Raw genomic sequence first — 23,534 nt, forward strand, 5'->3', positions numbered from 1 at the left:
CATTCATCAACACCGTAGGTGGCGGTAATGAGGCTACAGCACTTGGCGCCAGCCACCATTCAAACAGCAGAACAATACATACTTGCTTAATTGAGTATTGAGAAACAGCCACATACTTGTGTACTCCTGTACTTGTCAAGTATATACTCCCAGCGTACTTCCCAAGTAAGCAAGAGCATACTTGCTTACTTGAGTATTGAGAAACGGCCATATAGAGATAGATCGATCTGTAAAACATTCCATTCCATAAACCTTCCTTTCCGGCACTTTGAATGCAACACGGTGACGGATTTATCGCACCTAGCGGTGTGAGTGCTGTGAATTACGAGCTCAATCACAGTACGTGAACGCAACGTGAGTTCTGATTGGCTGCTGTTCACAGCCAAACGGAATCGAGCTCGGGAAAAAAAAAAGAAGAAAAGAAGAAGTAGTCGAAGAAGAAGAAGACGAGAAGGAGGAGGGACAGTGGAGCCAGTCAGAGCGGGGACAGGAAGCGGAAACTGAACAAAAACGACTTTTTAATTTTAATAAATGAAAGAAAAACACCTCCAAATAGTGTAAAAGAGAAAAGCTTCGCCTATGCGCAGAGGTTCGTTGCTCTCGTTCTTCTCCTCTGTATTATATCTATTGTATTGTAGTGAGCTAGGTTAGCCTGTTAGCTTAGCAGGACACATTGTGTATGTGCGCGCGCAGGAGTGAACACCATAAACAGAGACGGAGCTTCAGAGGACAACTTTACTCCAACTCTGTACAACCACGAAAAAACAAAAAAAAACCGGACATTACAAAACAAACATACAAACAAACCAGGAAGTGTGAATGAGCTTCGCTGCTAGCATCCTACTAGCTCCGCGCATTGATTGTTAATTGTGCTGCTGCTCAGAGCGGGACAGAGGACAGTGTCGGACATGATTCCAGACAAAGTCCCGCAGGAGGACGTCTTCCACGGGTCCGAGGACCTGAAGAAGACGGCCCACGTCTGCAGCTTCGATAAATACAAGGAGCTCTACATGAAGTCCGTGGAGAGTCCAGACGGTAAGACACAGGTGTTCCACCTGCAATTCACCTGTTTGTCTGTCTGTGTCCCCCTGTGCCAATCTCAGCTGACATGGGGCGAAACACGGGGTCAAACTTAGGACAGTTCACCAGTTCCATCACTGAGACACTGTCACCCTGCAAATGATGATGTTCTCAAATGTCTTGTTTTTGTCCACAAACCAAAATTATTCAGTTTTAATCATTTCTTTTTTGTATATGGAGCAAATGAACCAGAAAATATTCACATTTAAGAAGCTGAGAAATCAAACAAACTGGCTTTAATTTATTGATTGTAAAAAAAAATGTATGGATTCACAGAAATAGATTCATTTAGTAGTAATCAATTAATCGTTGCATCTCTACTCCATATAAGAACAAATCATTAAACACTGAATCATTTTGGTTTATGGTCCAAACAAGACACTGGAGAACATTGTCGTTTCCAGGTTTGACAAACATTTATCAATTTTTTTGGTTGGTCCTAATTTTTTGAGGTGTCTATAGGCTTTCGGACCAAAGTAATTGAACGTCACAGCAAATCAGGAAGCTTGACCCCAGGGTCGCTGAGTTGGTTTTATTTTTACCTTGAATGAAGGGATTTATTTATTAACGGACAGTTTATTAAGACTATCAAAGTTTATGGGCTCTGTCAGAAAGTCAGTACATATCAAGTTTAATCTGTTACATTACATTACATTACATTACATGTCATTTAGCAGACGCTTTTATCCAAAGCGACTTACAATGGAATTGAGTACAGTCAGCGAGGGGTGGAATCGAACTCGCGACCATTGCGACCATGATGTTTTTCGCACATAGGGTACCGGTCTTAACCACTGAGCCACTCAACTCTGCAAATATCCACTCAACAAATATCTGTAACTCTGTTACAGATATTTGAATGGTGTCTTTTGTCTGTTTCATTTGTTTTAAATCATTTTAAATTTTGAAATGTAAGACATGGTGAATATCCCTTTATTTGGCAGGTCAAGACTAGACAGTAGAAGTTGAGGGCTGCAACTAATGATTATTTTCATTATGTTGATTATTGATCTCGATGAATCAATGAGTTCTTGGTCCATAAAATATTGATCAAGGTTTGTCAAACTTGGAAATGACCCTCAAATTCTCAAATGTCTTGTTACATAAAATGTCCAAAAGGTTTATATTCAACAAAAACACCATTGGGTATTTGAATAGTATTTTATTTTTATGTACTAGTCGTGAATGTGCAGCACCTTTTAGGTCACCTTTGTCAATCTGTGACTGGACACATTTATGAAAACATGAATTGCATCCTGCAGAATTCTGGGAAGACATTGCCAAAGACTTTTACTGGAAGACCAAACACACGGGTCCGTTCCTCGACTACAACTTTGATGTGACCAAAGGGGAAATCTACATCAAGTGTATGGAAGGAGCCTCCACCAACATCTGCTACAACCTTTTGGACCATAACGTCCACGAGAAGAAGCTCGGGGAGAAAGTGGCCTTCTACTGGTCAGTACCAGACTCTCATGTCCACTGCAACAGTTTTATCACAGTGTTTTTCCTGTTTTAAGAACTTTGGAGGTGATCAGAGCAGGCACTCACTCACTCACAGCTCAGATATCACGCTGGAAGTGATTCTGAAGGTCAGACCTTTATCGTCGTGCCAGTTATTCTGTGAATGTAGCTCTCCTCGTCCATCAGTGCTAAACTGGGTCACAGAGACCTGACAGATAGACAGCCTTTCTCAGCAATATACACACACACACACACAAACACAGAGGCAGGATAACTGAACCACTTCAGTTAATGAAATGGCTCCTCCCTGCTGCACAAAGAAGGAAGTTTTGCAAACGTAAATCATTATGAAGAATTCGTTTTTGGCTGGAACCCAGAGGAAGAGGGTGTGTGTGTGTGTGTAACTGTAATTTTGTCCAAGTTTGTGAAAAGCTGACATTTAGTGACTTTTTATTACATTTAATCATGTCACAAACCGAAGTGTGTAAACCTCACACTCTCCCTCACCAAAGTCCATAGAGAAAACCAGTGATTTTAACATCAGAGCACACAGTGATGGAGGCAGCAGTGGATCAACAACTCCTAAGTTCCAATGACTTCAGTGACTGAAGTGTTTGAAGTCTTCTGTTCAGATTGACCTCAGTGAAACAGGACAAGTGGCCACACGAGGCAGCAGTAGACCAGCAGCTCCTGTGTCCCCGTGAGCTAAAATCACTGATTTTCTCTATGGACTCTGGTGTGGGAGAGTGTGTGGTTTACAATCTTCAGTTTCCTGTTGGAAAAGTCTGTCTAACAATGAGAAAAGACGTCGATTTATTTTTTTTTGCAGAGATTTTTGTTCAGCACTGATAATGACTGTTCCTTAAACTCTTCTTATTTGCCGATTTTTTTTTTTTCTGTCTTAACAACATGAAGAAAAGCCTCTTGCCTGCACCGTTATTAAGAAATGTCACAATATTTATGACCCAACCCTCGTCGTCCTCCTCCTCCGCCTCAAAGCCAACCACACAAAATTTAAATGTTTCTTCTCTGACTCAGTTGCAGCTTTATTGCACACAGTCAATCTTTGATATTTATACACTGGGTTTGGGACACAGCTTCAGCCCCTGCCCGAGTCTCCTCTCTGTCTCTGTCAGTGGTGTCTTCCAGACTGAGGACTGTGATGCTGACACAGAGAGAGAGTGAGAGAGGGGGAGGGGCAGGAGGACAGCGTCCATTTACAGGAACATTTAATTATCTGCAGAGGCAGACCTGTCACAGCTAATCCACTTCTCCGTCCACTCTCAAGATAAGGTTGTTAATTTAATGCTGGTACTCCAGCAGATTGGCTGTGTGTGTGTGTGTGTGTGTGTTGTGACATTGAACGATGCATTGGCAAACACACAGTTTCTCAATCGCCCCGGGACGGTGGGTCTGTTGTGAAAATGGGGAAAGTTGAAACGAGTCATATTTCACAACCACTGTTGCAAAATTCCAGGGATTTCTCAAAATAGGAAAACAGCAATCACAGGTGCATGGCTGAGGCCCCGCCCCCCCTACATGCGCGGTCACATGACCTAAAAATCTGAACTATTGAAGCCACACATTTGAGCTGGAATATAATGCTGTTTCTTCTGCTGCCCCCTGCTGGATACTTTTCTGTAACCATACAAGAATGTACGGTTAGCTGTTAAATATTTTCTAAACTATTCCTTTTGTTTATCTAATTTTATTTATACATGTATGTTTATATATGTATGTATGTACAGTTGAAACCAGAAGTTTACATACACTATATATAAAGACACATGCTTTTTTTTCTCACTGTCTTACATGAAATCAGACAATCACGTTTCCTGTTTTAGGTTCGTTAGGATTACCAAAATTATTTCTATTTGCTAAATGGCAGAATGATGAGAGAAGGATTTTTTTTAGACAATGTTTTATTACTTTCTTCAAAGTCAGAAGTTTACATACACTAAGATTATTATGCCTTTAAACAATTTGGGAAAGCCCAAATGAAGATGTCATGTCTTTGGAAGCTTCTGATGGCAACATTTGAGTTAATTAGAGACACACATGTGGATGTATTTTAAGGCACACCTGAAACACACTGCTTCTTTGTGTAACATCATGGGAAAGTCAAAAGAAATCAGGAAGAGAATTTTGGACTTGCACAAGTCTGGTTCATCCTTGGTTGCAATTTCCAGATTGATTCAGAAGCAGTATGCTTCGGGTCATTGTCCATTTGTTATGGACCATGTTCTCAGCTTCCCCCCTTTCTCCTCCAAACGTAACGATGGTCATTATGGCCAAACAGTTTGATTTTAGTTTCGTCAGACCACAGGACATGTCTCCAAAAATGAATGTCTTTGTCCCTGTGTGCATTTGCAAACTGTAATCTGGCTTTTTTATGTTTCTTTTGGAGTAACGGCTTCTTCCTGGCAGAGTGGCCTTTCAGCCCATGTGGGTACAGTACTCGTTTCACTGTGCATAATGACACACTCTTACCAGCTTCAGCAAGCATCTTCACAATGTCTTTTGCTTTTGTTCTTGGGTTGATATGCACATTTCAGACCAAAGCACGTTCATCTCTGGGACACACAACCCGTCTCCTTCCTGAGCGGTATGATGGCTGGACATTCCCATGGTGTTTACACTTGCGTATAATTGTTTGAACAGATGTGTTTCAGGTGTGCCTTAAAATACACCCACAGGTGTGTCTCTAATTAACTCAAATGTTGCCAATAAACCTATTGTATATGTATGTATAGATAGATAGATAGATAGATGGATGAGGGGGTGGGTTAAAATATAAACATATATTGTCGTCCTTCCTTGTACAATATCAATCGATCGATCAGTACTCCCGGGATAATGATGGTGGAGAAAGCTACATTAACAGATGCTCCTTCCAAGTTTGATACACAGACTTAAGACCTTTGACCTTCCTCTATGTTGTGAATAAATAGAGAAAATCCTGGACGTTTTTTTTTCTTCAGTTCGACACATATCGTCATGTATCGATCTGTGATTGTCTTACACTGCATTGATTATGACGGAATCGTTGTATCGTGATATTATTGGTATCGGTGACCATGTATCGTGAGGTACTCTGTGATTCCCACCCTTAATGTTCACATTTGTTTCTTTATTTCTTAGGGAAGGCAACGAGCCCGGTGATGAGTTGACAGTCACCTACAGAGAGCTGCTGCAGAAAGTCTGTCAGTTTGCCAACGTCCTCAAGTCTCAGGGTAAAGAACCACCTTCATCGCAGCTGAAGATGATCTCTTCTCCTGCGTCTGTGTCATTGGGAAGATCTGTTGCCGCCTGTCTTTGTCCCTCACACGTCTCATGTCATCTGCAGGCGTAAAGAAGGGTGACCGTGTGTCCATTTACATGCCCATGGTGGTCGAGCTGGTGGTCGCCATGTTGGCCTGCGTCCGCATCGGAGCCGTTCACTCCATCGTGGTAAGTTATGCCGGTGAAATGTCACATGTTACACCGGGGTTCTGACGTCCGAAATGTATGAGTGCCGTCGCTGGAAAGTTTGCCCTGTTCTTGTAGAGAAGGTGGAAAAAACACTTGTGTGTCTGTGTGTCTCCAGTTTGCAGGTTTCTCTGCTGAGTCTCTGTGTGAGAGGATCATGGACTCTCAGTGTTCTCTGCTCATCACAGCAGGTCAGTATCACAGTTTGCTGTGCGACTTCATCACACACACACACACACGCAATTTAAACAGAAGAAAACAAAAAACCTTGTATTGTACCCCCCGACATTTCGACTTTATTTTTTTTTTCTCAAATTTTTTTGTCGAGTTGAGCTTGTGTCGATTGTCGGGTCGTTTTGCCCTGTTCTCTACAAGAACAGGCAGGCATTTCATTTTCTGAAATGATTCAGTTTTAATGATTGCTTTGTTTATAGAGCAAAGAAACCAGAAAATATTCACATTTAAGAAGCTGAAAAATCACAGAAAATAGAAAATATTCACATTTAAGAAGCTGAAAATCACAAAGACTAGAAAATATTCACATTTAAGAAGCTGAAAAATCACAGAAAATAGAAAATAGCGAGGTAACAAGGGTCAAGTACTTTTATCAGCTGCTTAAATCTGTTGTTTTTGACCGTCGCGTATGTGATTTCAGTGTTTCTCTTATAGACAGAGAAGATAGACTAGATAGATAAAGTTTATTGTCAGTGACAGAAATCTTCCTTTGACACGGCTGCAACAATAAAATATGACACATTCGACACTCGAGACACTTTCAAACTCACAAGGTAAAAACAGTCAAATGGGAAACGTGGTTAAAAGAACAACAGTTACAGTCGTGTGCAGTGTGATGGCTGTCTGATTTTGTTCAGGGTGAATATTGATATGTGTGTGTGTATGTATGTATGTATATGTTAGTTATGCAGACGCTCTGTCTCTTCTGTGCTCTCTCAGATGGTTTCTATCGTGGAGATAAGCTGATCAACTTGAAGCTCTTATCTGATGAAGCGCTGCAGAAATGCAGAGACAAGTAAGTCCACACACACTTCCATGTGGACAGACTAACCTTAATTAGCACAACCACAGCTCAACTTTTAGTCCTTAAAGCAGAAAAAGGCCGATGTTTTCCTGGTGTTTGACCCCTCGCTCGGTCAGACAGCCGTTTCCTCTTCCTCAGACAACATTTTTCTCTGCTTCTTTTTCAACAAACTAAAATAAAATAACGCCATGTCTGCCTTGATCTTATCACCGGTACCGTGAAGCAATTCATGTTTGTTCGTGAGACCTCCTGATTCTGAGGCGGCACTGATCTTGTGAGGCTGGTCTTCTGCTAACAGACAGCAGGGGGCAGTGGAGTATCCATCACAATTACTCTGAAACTGTTCAATTAGGGTAAAAATCCTGCACAGATCTGCTTTAAAAATTGTCTGTCTGGTGTTAAGTTTTTGGAAATGGTAGCTCAGTGGGTTATCGACAAATAAATAGGTTTTTTTGTGCCTTTATTTTATAGCCCAGCCTTTAAAATAGTGGTCGACCTTTAATGTCATTTGTAATTGAAGCTTAATAAAAAAACGGGGTTCTCACAGGTCATTGGAATCCCTGAAAGATTGTGAATAAAAAAAACACGTCAAGGCCCTTGGAAGTGTTTGAGTTTGTGCAATGAAGAAATTAAGTTGATGTTTAGGTAAATGTCTCCTGCCGCTAATCTGCTCTTGTTCAGATTAGATTAGACAAATCTAATCTAATCTAATCTTTCTTTATTTTACAACACCACATGAGCGAGTGACATTACACAAGAGAGAGTGAATGGCAATGTGATGCCTGGAAAAATGCAAACTCCAGATCTGTCCCACCAAAGACGCTCTGAAAAGTGTCCCATCTTAAGCTGTGTCTGCACATTCAGTCCTTGAATTTGAGGGAATTGGTCCTGGAAAAGTCCTTGAATTTGGTGTTGACCAAGGTGTAGGAACCCTGAAAATCTGCCCTTTTTTGCAGGGGTTTTCCAGTGATCAAGTGCATCATGCTGAAGCATTTGTCCAAAGGAGACGACACGTCTCCAGGGTCTCAGTCTCCTCCAGCCAAACGACCTTGTCCTGGCCTGCAGGTGAACAACAAACAACAACACCAACGCTTTGATGATGTTTGTACTGCCATAGTTTTATCATCCCATCGCATTTATTCAATCAGTCTTTCATTTTCTAAACAATGTCCCTAAAAAACCTCTTTGGGTTCATTTTTGGTTCTCCCTGATTAACTTCTCCTTACTCCTCCTCCTCCTCATTCCTTCGCTTTTGTCCAGCAGGAGAAACAGAGAACACGCCCTGTTCCGCAGGTACTTTCATCACCTTCTCCCTCCACTTAATCCCCCATAACACCTTTGGTTTTTTTGCTTTCTGAAGCAGAATTTCAGCCTTACTGCTGTTTTAAAAAAGGTAAAATAGAAAGAAAGAAACTTGATTTCTGGTTTAAACCTTTTTAGAAATGCATTTGAAGAGGTAGTTGTTGTTTTTACCACACAGCAGTTTTTATTCCTGATGGTTGACAATTCAGGCAACATGTGGGGAACATGACAAACGCATATAGACATTTCTACTTATTATTATTATTATTACAATAATAATAAAATAATAATAAAATAATAATGATGATGATGATAATAATGATGTGATATAGTAAAATATAGTCGGTATCTTACGTACTGTAGTGAGAGAAGCAGTCCGGGCGACATCAGAAAAAAACAAGAGTTAACAAGTTAACAAAATGCTCAAATAATAAAATCTGCATCAGCTTTAAGTCTACGATATCTTAAGCATGTTTGTTGTCGCTTCAGACAGGAAACTGAAGTTTGTAAACCACTACTTACGTAAACCACAAACTTCAGTTTCCAGTTGGAAAAGTGAGATAAAGTGAGATAAAGACGTTATCATGTGACGTAGACTCAAACTGATGTGGTTTTTTGAGGCAAGTCTTTTGTTAAGTGGCTGAAATTGGGTCATATCTGCATGTTCCTTGGCTGCTTCTCAGAGCGTCTGTATTAATCACACTGACTGTATTTATCCACACACATGGACCTCATACAACCACACACATCATACCTGCAGAAGTTAAACATCAGGAAGTTTCACTCATGTTCCTTGGGTTTTCTTCCCCTGAAGTGTCTGAACTCATCAGAATAAAATGTAAATTCTGTGGATTTGTATTAACACTCTGTTTGTTGTGAACTCAGGAGATATTCCAAAATTCAGGAGAAAGACTCAGGAGGCTTTGAACCTTCACTTAAAACTGAGCAAGAACTAAGTAGTGTTGATTATTTTGACTATTCATTAAGCTGCATATTTTGATCTTGCACATTCTCAGTTGCAGCCCTGTGATGTTAACACCATATATATAGTTACACATGTTTGTTTTGCTTCATTTTAAAGACTGAGACTCCTGATTCTTTCTGTCCTGATTCTTCTCTGCTTGTATTTAGGTTTAGTGAAGCCTGGTGTTTGCTCTCTGTCTCTGTCTCTGTCTCTCTCTCTTTCTCTCTCTCTGTCTCTCTCTCACATCAGCTGTTTAATCTGAGTGACAAGGAAACGTTTTGGTCGTACATGAAGCGCTTCCTGTGTGTCGTCATGTTTAACAGATCTGTGTGGGTTCCTCTTTAAAGCATGAGAGCAGCTTTGTGAACGACTGCAGGTCTGTGACTGTGTGAACAGAGCTCAATCACTCACTTTAGGGGCGGCTCAAAATATAAATTTGGTGACATGTCGTCGTCATCCTTCCTTGTGCGACAAGATAATCCATACGCCAGGCCAAATATCCATATTTTAATTCACAAAGGCGCTCTAGAGTAAACAGTCCCTGCCAGTTTCACTCACCGGGCGCCATTACTTCACATCTCCAATCATGAGATATCGCGATTTAATTGTCCTACAATATATTGATTATCACAGACTTGTTGTATCGCGAGGTAACCTGTGAATCACACCCTGCTAGATATGGTTACATATGACATATGCTCTCCAAAACCACAGATACTGGTTAATATCATGGATACAGTAGATGCAGTTCAACCAGCCATTCAAATGGCGGCTGGTGGGCCACATGTGGCCCATAGCCAGTTTCATGGTGGCCCAGCCTGTTGGACAGGAAGTGACTGAGCTCTGATCAACAAATGGAATAAGTTACAACTGAAGTTTGTAACTTTTCCTCTTCTCTCTTTTCACCGAACTAACTATTCTACTTTTTTGTGCTTTAGATCCTAGAGACGTTTTTTTTAAACGCATGCAGAGTTTGACTTTGTTTGTATTTTGTGTGTGCGTTTCTTTATATTTTTTGTCGCACCAGGTTCCGTGGAACCCCGAGGTGGACTTGTGTTGGCTCACTCTGGTGGGCGGGGCCTCAGACAAGTGTGAACCGGAGTGGTGCGAGTCTGAAGATCCGCTGTTCATCCTCTACACGAGCGGCTCCACCGGCAAACCGAAGGTTTGTACTTTTTTGTGCGTCTCTGTTCATGAACATTGAGGACGAATTCCGACATTAATGTATAATCGGTTATAAAACCTAATGATTTTCTGCACAAACCCCATAAGACTTGACCGCGATAGTCAGCTAAGCCCGGGCTTTCAAACTCAAACGACTTAATGAGCATCTAGTCTGGTCAGGAGGGGGACAGTACGAGGTTGGCAGTAAAGACGTCTTTAGACTGTACAACAAGCGCTGCTCTCATTTCCCATGTCCAACCTTTGTTTGTTTATACTGTAAATATCAAGTCCATACTGTGTATGTTCTGCAAACTGTTTATAATGTATAATATTCTTTTGTAACTCGTTTTATAGTCTTAGTGTTAATATCTTTATATATTGTACATTTATGGTAATGCATGTTTGTTATTTATTATCTTTATTTTTACTGTCTTTGCTGCTCTAACAATGTAAATTTCCCCACTGTAGAACAAATAAAGGACTCATCTTATCTGCATAATGATTCAGTTTTAAGGATTTCTTTATGTGGAGCAAAGAAATCAGGAAATATTCACTTTTCAGAAGCTGAAAAATCACACAAACTGATAAATTGTTTATTTATAGTAAAGGATGTCTTTATATGTAAAGTTTTTTCCATAGAAATTGAATTATGTCTTCTTCTTCAGGGTGTTCTTCACACCGTCAGTGGTTATATGGTCTACGCCGCCGCCACCTTCAAAATGGTGTTCGACTACCAGCCGGACGACGTGTACTGGTGCACGGCCGACATCGGCTGGATCACCGGACACTCGTACATCACGTACGGCCCGCTCGCCAACGGAGCCACCAGCGTGCTGGTGAGTTCAGGGACTGTGGGATTTCTCCTAGTCTATTATTTATTTATTCTTCATTTCAACAATTCTTTCCCCCATTTATTCTTCAATTCAACAATTCTTTCCCCCATTTATTCTTCAATTCAACAATTTTTTCCCCCTCCATTTAAAAATGCAGGGTGTCAAACTCAAATGACTGGGGGGGGGCAGTGGGTGTCAAGAGGGCCCCCCCTTCACTACGATGTCTCACAGAATTTCAAAGTATAAGTGTTTTTTTTAATGTGGAATGATGTTTAAAGTCACAGTTAGAACATGTAACGTATATTAATGATTGTTTGGTCCATAAAATATTGAAAAATATTGATTGTTTCTCAAACCTGGAAATAATGACGTTCTCAAATGTCTTGTTTTGTCCACAAACCAAAAATGATTCAAATTTAATGATTTTCTTTGTTGTATGGAGCAAAGAAATCAGAAAATATTTACATTTAAGAAGGAAAATGAAATTAAAAAAAAATATTAATTCAAGTTTTCAATAACATTATTTTTCTGTCTCTCCAATTTACAGTAAGTTCAATAAAAACATGTATAAAGTAAATATTAAACACATGAAAGAACATTTTTGGATGAAAGACGTACATTTAAGTAATTTAACACCTATTTTTTAATTCAAATAGGTGTTGTTTATAATAATTTCCTAATTATTATTTATGCAAATGTATGCATTTATGTGGACTCTTAGTTATCTGTAACATCATCAAATAAATAATGATTTATTTAGAGTTAATGTTTTTGTGTGTTAAACTCTTGTGTGTCTGTTGTCACCGTCTCAGTTCGAGGGTCTGCCCACGTACCCAGACGTGGGTCGCATGTGGGCGGTCGTCGACAAATACCGCGTCACCAAGTTCTACACGGCGCCGACAGCCATCAGGATGCTGATGAAGTACGGCAGCGAGCCTGTGCACAAGTGAGTCACTCTCTCCTCCTGCAACAGCAGAGGAACAGGAACGTGCAAACGGTTCCAGGAATTTTCCAAATGGGAATTACAGGATTCCCACAGGTCCTTGAAATCCTTGAAAGTTTGTGAATCTGAAAGAATGTTCTCAAAACCTTCTGAATGCCCTAAATAGACTTGGGCGTTTGAAATCTTTGAAAGTTTGTGAATTAAAAACAATTCAAGGCCCTTGAACGTTTTTGAAAATGACCCTAGACAGACAGGGGTCCTTGAAAGTGCTTGAATGTTGTGCACTAAAGAAGTGAAGTTGATATTTAGGTAAATGTCTCGCCACCTACTGTTTGATGCCCTGCGTTGCTTGATGTACGTAGACGAGGCCGACACAGGACAGACGTGGAGACATCATGACTCACTGTCTCTCTCTCCGCCGTTGACGTGAGATTCCGTGCAGAACAATGAGCGAGTAAAGTTAAGAAAGAGAGAGAAAATGACGACGTGATGTCTGGGAAATCTCTGTCTCACCAAAGATAAAAGACAAAGACTGACTTTGAGGACAATCACTTGTCCAGATGCAGAGCTGCTGCACATCAATAAAAGAGGACGCCATCATGGACCGAGCTGAGTCAGTGCATTGTGGGAACTCTGCAAAACAAACGTGTTTGTATTTGTATATGAAACACTTTCTTTAAATGATCCAAAATTCCTATTTATTCCCTTGAAGTCTTATAAATTCCCATAGAGAGTTTCCCAAACTAAAGTTTCCATGGAAAGTTTCTGGAAATTTACACAAATGAATGATCGATGGCTGCATTTGACTTTTTCTGTGTGTATACGTGTGAGTTTTCTCTTGTCCATTAATAACCAAAGCAAGTGTTTAGTGAAGGTTTTTGTACATTTTCTTTAACCTTTCTTTCGTGGAATGATTATCAAAAATACAACAATTATATTTGTTATCGTTGCCAAATAACGGGACTGTCTGTTATTTGGGAATGTAATATTATTTCAAACGTGTGGTGTAAACTTCACGTTTGAGGTTGCAATGAAAGTTATCTGCTGTGAAGAAGATCTCTCACAGAGCTCAGTGTGTGAGTTTAACTCACGAACAGCATCTCAATGCTCACACAATTTAACAGGCAATAATAACATCTGTCCACAGGTACAAGCGAGACTCTCTGAAGATTCTGGGCACAGTGGGTGAGCCCATCAACCCCGAGGCCTGGCAGTGGTACTACACTGTTGTGGGAGAGAAGAGATGTCCCATCGTCGACACCTTCTGGCAGACAGAAACCGTGAGTTCACCGAGAAAACACTGTGAACCTCCGTCTCCTACTGGTTTGGACACTAGAAGAGCCGGTGTTTGCTGACTCTTGAGTTGTGGCTCCCTCTGGTGGTAGCACAGGCCTCTCAAACCATGTAGGATTCACATTAAAGCACAATGTTGTCTTTCAGGGTGGACACGTGTTGACTCCTTTACCTGCAGCCACGCCCATGAAACCAGGATCTGCCGTGAGTACACAACCCACGAACACGGTGAAACACACAAAGTGGATGGATGAGTCGAAACTGGATAGATTCGACACATTCCATTATGCTGCTCTAGCTCCTCCTCAAAGTGGGTGGAGTCACCACAGCACGTGGTTTTCTCCGCGACACAAACGCAAACACGTGACTTGTAAAGCAGATGTTTTGGGTGACAGTGAATCATTAGTTCAGATGAGTTGACAGAATGTGACAGAGACACAACAGCTGTCTCTAAATCCACCAGACTCCTCTGTTCAATATTGACATTTTACACATTTGCTTTGCTAAATGCGCTCACGACTCTTCAATGACGACACTCTCTGACCAATCAGTGACCGTCGTCTCAGCTGAACCTCGTCAGAGCAGGAACTAAATAAACAGGTACCAGGTACCAGGTTCTGTCACTGATGGAGAAGAAGAAATAACCAGGAGAGCCGAGTTGAGCTCGAACTGAAAACCATCAGTGTGGAACCTTGGTACAAGATCTTCTTCATGGTCACAGCTGCACAGTGTCTGCCTTCAGACGTCATCAAGAGAAGAAAATGGAGGTCCAAGTCTCTGACATATTTCTTCACGTCATTTTATTTCAGACGTTCCCGTTCTTTGGCGTGGTGCCGGCCATTTTGAATGAGTCTGGAGAGGAGCTGGAGGGACCAAGTGAAGGATATCTGGTCAGGACAATGATGTCACCATGAATTTAAAAAACCATCAGAGCCGACGTGAGCGTGCAGTTGACCTGTCGCTGCTGTCTGTACTGTGTGTGAACAGGTTTTCAAACAGCCGTGGCCCGGCGTGATGAGGACAGTGTATGGAAACCATCGGAGGTTTGAAACCATCTACTTCCAAAAGTTTCCAGGATACTACGTCACAGGAGACGGTGAGGGAGGAGTTTAAACAGATAGTTTAAGTACTAGATGATGTCAACCAGGATGTCACGCAGAGGAATGAGGGGAAGAACTGAAGTTTGTAAACCACTCACTCTCCCACACCAAACCCCACAGAGAAAATCTGTGATTTTAGCTCGCGGGGACACAGGAGCTGCTGGTCCTCTGCTGCCTCGTGTGGTCACTTTGTGTAACTGAGGTCAATCTGAACACAGGTTTCCTCACACTGAATTCACAAAATAAGACATTTGACAGATAAGACAGTGATGGAGGCAGCAGTGGTTTAACAACTCGTGTGTGTGTGAGACTTTAAAATCACTGATTTTCTCTCTGGACGTTGGTGTGGGAGAGTGAGTGGTTTACAAATGTCAGTTTCCTGTTGGAAAAGTCTGTCTCACAGTGAGATAAAGACGTGAACATGTGTATGAAGGAGGAAATGTGGAAACATAAATGCAGTCAGTACAAATTAATGATCTTTCTGTAGAATTTTGTTGTACACAAAGAAAAATAAAGACGTCTCATTAAATAGTTGGAGTCAGATGAAGTGCAGGAGAGGATGTTACTGCATCTTCCTCTCAGCGCTGCGTTGTAAATGAAACTTTGATCTCCAGGTTGCCGTAGAGACGAGGACGGCTACTACTGGATAACGGGGAGGATAGACGACATGCTGAACGTCTCAGGTAGGATTCAGTTTACAGTGTTCTGCTGCAGTTTCAGCCAGTGGAAACAATCGTTTGGACTCTGATGTGTGATCATTAATTCAGTATTGAAATGGTTTTGCACCTAATGAGATTTAAAGTGTTATAGACGTCTCCACCTGTCTCATCTCTTCAGGTCATTTGCTGAGTACAGCGGAGGTGGAGTCGGCGCTGGTCGAGCACGAGTCCGTCGCCGAGGCTGCCGTGGTCGGCAGACCGCATCCTGTCAAAGGAGAGAGTCTCTACTGCTTTGTCACACTTAACGATGGCGTGACGTACAACCGCCAGCTGGAGGCTGAACTCAAAAAACAAGGTGTGTGAAGGCATCAGCAAGTTTCTGTTCAACAAAAGTGAGGCAGTTATTTCTGTCACTTCAGGTCATGAATCGGTCAAGTAAAGTAATCGGTCCCCAGAACCGATCACAGGAACCACGATCTGAGGTGGTTTTCGTCAGATTAGAGACCTGATCCACGGCAGTTTCACGTTTTCTTTTCCCATCGTTTGGTTCTCAAACGTTACATTATTTCAACAGTGATCTTTGTCTAATGGTTAACAAAGATCTCATTTCATGTTGTATTTTACGCTGTCATTTAATCAGACTTTTGATTCTTTACATAAAAGATTTTATAAAAGCCTGGAAGCTTTGTTTGTGATTCTGATTTTGTTCATGTTTTGTTGTTTTCCTCAGTTCGAGAGAAGATCGGTGCCATCGCTACACCAGACTTCATCCAGAACGCTCCGGGACTCCCCAAGACCCGATCTGGTGAGTGAATTTGAAATGTGAACTATGATGATGCGACTAATGAGGAGCTTTTGACGTCAACTGTGAGAATTTGTTGAATCAAATCAAATCCGCCATTTTAAAACACACCAAAAAATAATTTGATTAATGATTTGTCGCTCCTTAGCTTCCACTCAGTTGTCACTAAGGATGTTGTAAGGTAATCCCAAGTTTCCCCTTTGCCACAACCGACCCAGAAGTCGTGGAGCTGGATTATATTTTAGCTCCGTGCATTTGGTTGATTGTAGTCTCCTACCCGAAGGTGGCAGCAGCGGTAGCATTTTGAAAGTTTTTGTAAATTTTAAAATTTACAAGGTTCCTTGAATGTATCTTGTAGCTGCTCCTCTAATCTCAACACGCTGTGGTCGCGCGTTCTTCTCCGTATTATCAGGAGAAAATATTGTCGCTTTACGGACATTTTCAGCAAAAACTCACATTTAAATTGGTAAATAGCGCCATCATTTGTTGTGCTGCTAGCCAGTAGCATCCATGTCGGTGAGACTGTATATACTGCCAGATCGTAAAATGTCCCCGTCGAACAGTGATCATTTTTTTAACGAAAACTATGAAGGAAAATGTTTGTCAATGACTAAAACTGACATACTCACCCTTTACCTCCACATGCGCCCCCTGCAGGTAAGATCATGCGAAGGGTTCTTCGCAAAATCGCCTGTGACGAGCGCGAGCTGGGCGACATCTCCACGCTGGCCGACTCGTCCGTAGTCGAGCAGCTCTTCCAGAACAGACACTGCGCCACCGTGTGACAGAGTCCGAGATCCTCTCTCCTCACACGGCCGTGTGTCGCCAGCCAAAAAAAAAAGAAAAAAGAATGCAACCAGGGAGGAAGAAGAAGATGACGAGGAGAATGTGGACGAATGCGGTCTTGTCTCACAAAAACAACGTCTGGCTCCTGATGAGGACGACACGGCGAGGCCAGATGTTGTTTTTGGGTAAGGCCGCCCTCTAGTGGACCTGTGGTGGAAGTGGAAGACGCTTCATCATATTTTATCTTCGTGTTTTTAGCCCATAAAACCTGCAGAAATACGTTAACATGCAAAGTCGCTCTGTCGGAGGTGAAAAGATGAGCGCCAGCGTCTGAGTGCGTCGCGTCCCAGCACTCAACGCAGGTCATTAGCTAATTCTGCTTATGAGTTCATTTGTGTTTGTTTTGAAAGGATCTACATATTCATGTCTTTGTTTTTGGAAGAGAATTTAAAGGATTTTATTTTTCTGTCTGTGAGCACGGATGTTTATTTTTTCTGTAGTTTTGTGTTTTCGCAACGTTCGTCTCCAAACTGACTAAAAATAATATTTTGATCTAAACTGAAATGTAAACGTGTACGAGAACATATTAGAACCAGGTGGTGATTGGTTGGAGACTTCATAGATACTTAATAAAGGTAAAGTCAAAGGTTTTTTCTTTTTGAATCGGGATGTGTGTCAGAGGACACGCGTCACTCCAAGCGATGACATTTTTCCAAGTCTACGATGTCTTAAGAACACGTTCACGTCTTTATTTCACTGTACGACAGACTTTTCCACCAGGAAACTGAAGTTTGTAAACCACTCACTCTCCCACACCAAAGTCCATAGAGAAAACCAGTGATTTTAACATCACTCACACAGGAGCTAAAATCCTACATTTGGATTTACAAAGTGACCACACGAGGCAGCAGAGGACCAGCAGCTCCTGTGTCACTGATTTTCTCTGTGGACTTTGGTGTGGGAGAGTGAGTGGTTTACAAACTTCAGTTTCCTGGTGGAAAAGTCTGTCTGACAGTGAGATAAAGACGTGTCAATGGTTATTGCAGCAGATCACATGGTTCAGACACGGAGAAGTAAAAACGTTTTGAAGCTTCTGTCATTTTTAAATCCGTCTCACTGCAACTTTCACAACTTAACATAAGACTTTAATTATCTGGACAACCTCCTGCTCCTCATTCACCTGTTGTTCACACGTGAAAATTCAGTTCAGAGCCGAGTGAACGTTGGAGCGAGCAGCGGATCTTTGGCATCTCGTCTCATCATATTTTTTAAGTCTTTTATGTTATCTGTTTGTTGCCGTGTGGATGTCGATGTGCCAACGTCAGTAACAGCAGAGCTCAGTGCACTACCATAATAATACTGTAAAAAAAAAATAAAAGAACAAAATACTGCAGTAGCTTATTACTTACGGTGTTTTTGTTTGTGTTTAATTCAGGTGAAGGACAAATGTTTGTGTTTAATCTCTGACTGTGGTTTGTTTGTATCAAAGTGTCTGCGACGACAGTAAATGGACATGACTACTGCCTTCAACTCTGTTTTCACTGACTGCTCCTTTAAGGTAAAACTGCCACTAATTATTATTTTATTCCAAACAGAAGAAGAAACAGGTGAAAATAGTGTTGTGTCCCAAACGTCTTCAAAAGAACCAAAGATATTTTAGTTTTTCCGAGCAAAGACACACCCACATTATTGTAATCTTTCATCTAAATTGTTGACTCTTCTGATGATGGATGTCCTGGAGTCGAGTGTGACACTGGTGTAATACTCAATCATATCCATTAGAGGGCAGTGTTTGACAACGCCAAGACACTTTTATGAAACGGTGAGTCACAACTGAAGCAGCTGAGGACACCAAATAATAAAAACAAACAAAAAAGCCTTTATTTTATACCTATTGATTATTTTGTTTGTCTCTGTTCTATTCAGTGTGGAAAATAACTTAAATATTCTAATGTTTTTGGAATTAAAGTTGTGCTGTGGCTGGTTAAGAACTTAAGTTTATTTTGTTATTTTCAAACTTTAGCAGCATGCAAACATTTGCGTTAACACAAAGTGAGAGTTTTATGAGGTTTGGACACGGTGTTCACGTCTTTATCTCACTGTTACACAGACTTTCCCCAACAGGAAACCGAAGTTTGTAAACCACTCACTCTCCCACACCAAAGTCTATAGGGAAAATCAGTGATTTAAACATCACACACAGGAGTTGTTGATCCACTGCTGCCTCCATCGCTAAGTTCAAATGTCGGATTTTGTCACTTCGGCTTTGGAAATCTTTCGTTCAGATTGACCTCAGTGACACACAGTGACCACACGAGGCAGCAGAGGACCAGCAGCTGTGTCCCTGTGTGTTAAAATCACTGATTCTCTCTTTGGTGTGGGACTAAACCTGGCATACATTTTATCCGTTAAGTTGGTTAAAATCTGTTTTAGCATTAGCTTCATCAAAATCTAAATTTCAGATTAATCTGTGTGAATTAAAAGCTTTGTACATGTTTTTTAAGTCATAATGTTGAATCTTGTTGGAACTCAGTTTTCAGTCCAATGTTTAGTTTGTGTGTGTCGTGTCTCCTCTGGGCTGTTGTATGTTGTGTCCTGCTGCCGTCTGTTTGCTTGTGTGTTTTTCCTGTGAAGTCTGTGGACTGAAGTTCAACCTGTGATGTTTAAGCTCAAACAACATCCAGAGGCTGACACCCGTCACGTTTACATCTCCATGCACAGAACCTCGCCCTGGTGAGTTTCATCACACTTTACACTGTAAAACCTTATTCACTGCATTTGGTTGAATTCACTCCCAGGGTTCAATAGATTTTGAAAGATTACAAGTAAATACTATTATTTATTTCACACGAAGTGCTTTATTGTATTTTTGGTCGATTGCTTTCTCGATGAATCAAGTGTTTGTTTGGTGCATAAATGATTGTTTTAATGATTTCTTTGTTCTGTGGAGCAGAAATATTCACATTTAAGAAGCTGAAACAATCTGACAAACTGGTAATTACTAGTAGTTGTCACACTATAGATATAATATTCACATACTGATCAGACGGACTGCCAAATAATGAGTCATTTCAGACACCCACACAGAAACTGGCTGCCAAATAGTCTTCACAATTGTTGAAAAGATCCTGGAGACGTTGACACCAGGACGTGACTTCTCTGAGTACGTTAAAAAGGTCTCGTAGGCTGGAAGCAAATGAAGGGTTTCCTTTCATGGCACTTGTCATCGTTTATGCCCCCTACAGTTAAAAAGATAACAAGACACTTGTTTTTGTTGTATTTACAGGAAGAGGATTAGGACCACATGTCAAACATTTAAAATAAATAAAATAAAACAGCCTGAATTCTGAGAAACAGATCGCACATCACAGGACCATATCCAAAATCTCAAAGTCTCATGTCAATCATTTTTTCACTTTTTAAAAATGTCCTTGCTTTCTGTCCTGGTTAATCCTGTCCACTGATCCTGGACTACACTAGTCTGGAATGGAGGATTTGGTGAATGGTGACAACTCTCATAGACATGACATCCCATAATATCCCTGTTTACCTAAGTAGTTCATCTCCATGCAGTGTTCTGCTTTGCTGCTGTCGCTGGGCTGACCTGGACTCCACAGCTTCCACCCCGTCGCAGGACCTGCGGAACCATCCGTCCACATCCACTGTCCCTCCTGTAAGAAGAAAGACAAAAGACGATGAGCGTCCTCAGAGTTTTACCAGCGATGGAATTATTTTCCACTCACAAGGAACTTGTCGTGGCCTCCGATCCAAACTCTCTTCGCTTCTTTTGTGGCCTCCTCCAGGTGAGAGTTGAGGAAAGTTACTTCTGCAATGTCTTCAATTTTGGCCAGATTTCCACCGATGTCCATGCAGAAGCTCTGATCGACAAAAACAACAGAGACACAGTGACACAAAGTGAAGCAACAGACACATTGAATCAACAGAAACAGTAAAATCAGTGGTTCCCAAACTCTGGCTTGGGACCCACAGATGGGTTCCAGGAGATTTTTCTTTGGGCACCCAAACAAATTTGCAGAATTTTGTGAACCTTTCAGTTAAGTCATGTGACCTTATTCAGTGGTAGAAATGTCCTTACTATTTTAAAATGTCCCCATGTTTTTGAAATGTCTTCACTTTTTCCAAAAATGTCCACACATTTTTGAAATGTCCCCAATTTTTGAAAATATCTTGACATTTTTAAAAAAATGGCGCCACTTTTTTAAAAATGTCCTCACTTTTTGAAACTGTCCCCACAATTAGAAAATGTCCCCACTTTTTGAAAATGTCCACACTTTTTTTGAAATGTCCTCTTTTTTGGAAAAACTTCCACACTTTTTTTAAAAAAAATGTCTCTGTTTTTGAAAATGTCCTTGCTTTCAGTGAAGATTTATGTTTTTAAGTAAAATAACATTTAAATAATTTAAAATATATAAATATAATTTAAATAAATTTCAAACATGTAAATTAGTTGACGGTCGTCTTTAAAAAGTCAGCCCTGCTGTGGAAAGTTTACTGGCTGCCATGTTTTCACACGTGTCTTTGCCTGGTTGTGGGCAGCAGGGGGCCCCCACAGCACTCAGTGTGTGTGTCGGTCACTCCTTCAGCCGCATAGCTGGAAGCCAAATATAAAAGATCTTTTTCTTTTCTTAATCACGGCATCTAAACGCTGCAGTACGTATGCCAGGCCTGTATGTGGCGCTGCTGCACGATTATAAATGCAGATTTGTGCATGATAATCCTGCCCACGTTGAGGAGGGCTGTATTGTAAACCGTGTAGAGTTGAGGTGAGCTGGGAAACACGGCACAGATGTGTTTCCCAGCTCACGTGTGTCGATGACAGGAGATTAGAGAAGTTAACGTTAAAGAGAAAAGACCAAAAACTCTAAAAGTGAAAATGAAGGAATAAAAATCCGGATTAAAATACCTCGGCTTCGCTCCACACTCTGTGGTCGCTGTAGTAGATGAAGCACTTATAGCTGAACTGGAGCCAACCATCAGGGCAGCTGTCGCACATCACACAACCTCCTGTCGTCGACGATGAAACACAATCTTGACCTTTGAACCCCTGTGAACACAAGGAAACATTCATGAGCACATTAATTATGTACATATACTTTAGATATGACTGCAAAGATGAATCTACGACTAAATTAATTACCATAATAATTTTGTTTTGATAATAAATGAATTGGGTTAAGTTGTTATATTTAAACAAGGCATTTGAGAAACATCAGTTCCAGGGTTTGACAAACACCGATAAACATTTTTCGGACTTTTTTTATCGTTCCAGCCACTGATGGAGAAAATGAAACGTGTACTGTTAAATGTTACTCACTGTGATTCCACTGGCCAAACAGAGGAGGGCGAGCAAACGAGTCCACGCCATCTGTGAAGGAAGAGGTCGTGAGTCAAAACAAAACGATGTATGAATGATGAATAAGAGGCATTTTCTGTCGTTCAATATTAATCTAAAAGTTACAAATGAAATTGCGGTGTTCCACAAGGCTCCATTTTAGGCCTTTTTTACAAACCTTTAATATGCCGAGTAGCTGATGGTGTTTTAAATTTTTAAACGTGTGATACAACATCAGACGTTAATACAGCGTTAACTGCTTCAAATCTTCTCCTAAAAATAATTTTTTTTGTAGGCATGAACAAAAAACTAAAATATTATAAAATAAATCATGGCATTCCCCAAGGCTCCACTTTGGGCCCCAAACACTTACCGTGTTGTGATGATCAGCTGAGGCAGCAGCAAGACGTGGAGTCTCAGACAGAGATGGAGAGAGAGAGAGAGAAACCTGGTGTTTATAAACCTTCTCATGACGCTCGGACTTGCACAGCTGTCACGTCACGTGTCTTCCTCCCATCACGGGACATTGTTGAATTAAAGACTTGTTCAGAATTTACTGACAGAGTTTTCTTCAAATACTCGTTAAATACTCTACTTCAAATATTGATCAATATTTGAAGTATTGATCAATAAAACTGAGCCACACCTTTAAGAAGTGTAAATTTGGGAAGAGCCTAAAGTACAACATAAGTTTTAGTTGTGAACGCCCCCTGAAAAAACACTTTGATCAGGCTTTGCCACAACAGTATAAAATAGACCGAGCCAATAACAAATGTTAAACATAAAATTTTCAAATTTATATTTTGAGTAGTCCATGTTTAAAAGTTTTAAAATCTACAAATTAAAACAAGACTTAAATTAACCAGAAAAAGATTTGTTCATATATTTTCAGTGCAAGTTGATTTAACTACATTTTAGTTGGAACTCTTACAGTGTACGACCTTGTGAACGTTGAATAAAATGGTTGAATGAATCTGCAAATAATATTTTTTTCCCCAAAGTTTTTTAAAAGTCAAAAAAGTGTATGGCCCCAAATGGAGCCTTACACACAATTTATTTTTCACTAATATTTATTTATGTTTACAAAGAAGGGATACATTTAACAGATTTTTTTGATGATGATTCATATCTGCTCTACAGTTTGCAGCAGAGCCGCTCATGTCATGCCTGAAAAATGGTTGGTAAGTTATGAAAAAACCCACCGTGACAAATCTGAATTTTAACTACGCAAAATAAAATAATTTTTTGTATTGTATTGTATTTAAAATGAAGTGAAGTGAAATG

At 40.7% G+C, this 23,534-nt stretch overlaps 2 protein-coding genes across 6 annotated transcripts; one reads left to right on the plus strand and one right to left on the minus strand.

The window, feature by feature from the left end:
* The first annotated feature begins 436 nt into the window (after positions 1-436).
* acss2 (acyl-CoA synthetase short chain family member 2) lies at positions 437-18,427 on the plus strand. Of its 5 annotated transcripts, none has more exons than XM_044038404.1 (19): positions 437-1,035; positions 2,343-2,538; positions 5,686-5,777; positions 5,891-5,994; positions 6,131-6,203; positions 6,967-7,042; positions 8,008-8,152; positions 8,312-8,344; positions 10,345-10,482; positions 11,147-11,317; positions 12,127-12,260; positions 13,405-13,537; positions 13,698-13,754; positions 14,360-14,440; positions 14,538-14,646; positions 15,265-15,333; positions 15,488-15,664; positions 16,040-16,114; positions 16,769-18,427. In XM_044038404.1, exons 1-19 carry the CDS (start codon positions 909-911, stop codon positions 16,894-16,896), a joined length of 2,118 nt encoding a protein of 705 aa, XP_043894339.1. In that variant the 5' UTR covers positions 437-908; the 3' UTR covers positions 16,897-18,427. The 5 variants fall into 5 exon arrangements, with proteins under 5 accessions (XP_043894339.1, XP_043894340.1, XP_043894342.1 ...); XM_044038405.1 differs by having other exon boundaries at positions 8,315-8,344; XM_044038407.1 differs by having other exon boundaries at positions 8,008-8,116.
* A 1,300-nt stretch (positions 18,428-19,727) lies between these two features.
* LOC122777317 (galactose-specific lectin nattectin-like) lies at positions 19,728-22,710 on the minus strand. The gene is made up of 6 exons (XM_044038481.1): positions 22,624-22,710; positions 22,233-22,283; positions 21,822-21,962; positions 20,641-20,775; positions 20,448-20,568; positions 19,728-20,136 (listed from the first exon to the last, which is right to left on the minus strand). The coding sequence occupies exons 2-6, from the start codon at positions 22,281-22,283 to the stop codon at positions 20,066-20,068; spliced, it is 519 nt and encodes a 172-aa protein (XP_043894416.1). The 5' UTR covers positions 22,624-22,710; the 3' UTR covers positions 19,728-20,065.
* Between the last annotated feature and the right edge of the window lie 824 nt (positions 22,711-23,534).

The sequence above is a fragment of the Solea senegalensis genome, linkage group LG11 (genome assembly GCF_019176455.1).
Source record: "Solea senegalensis isolate Sse05_10M linkage group LG11, IFAPA_SoseM_1, whole genome shotgun sequence".
Lineage (NCBI taxonomy): Eukaryota > Metazoa > Chordata > Actinopteri > Pleuronectiformes > Soleidae > Solea > Solea senegalensis.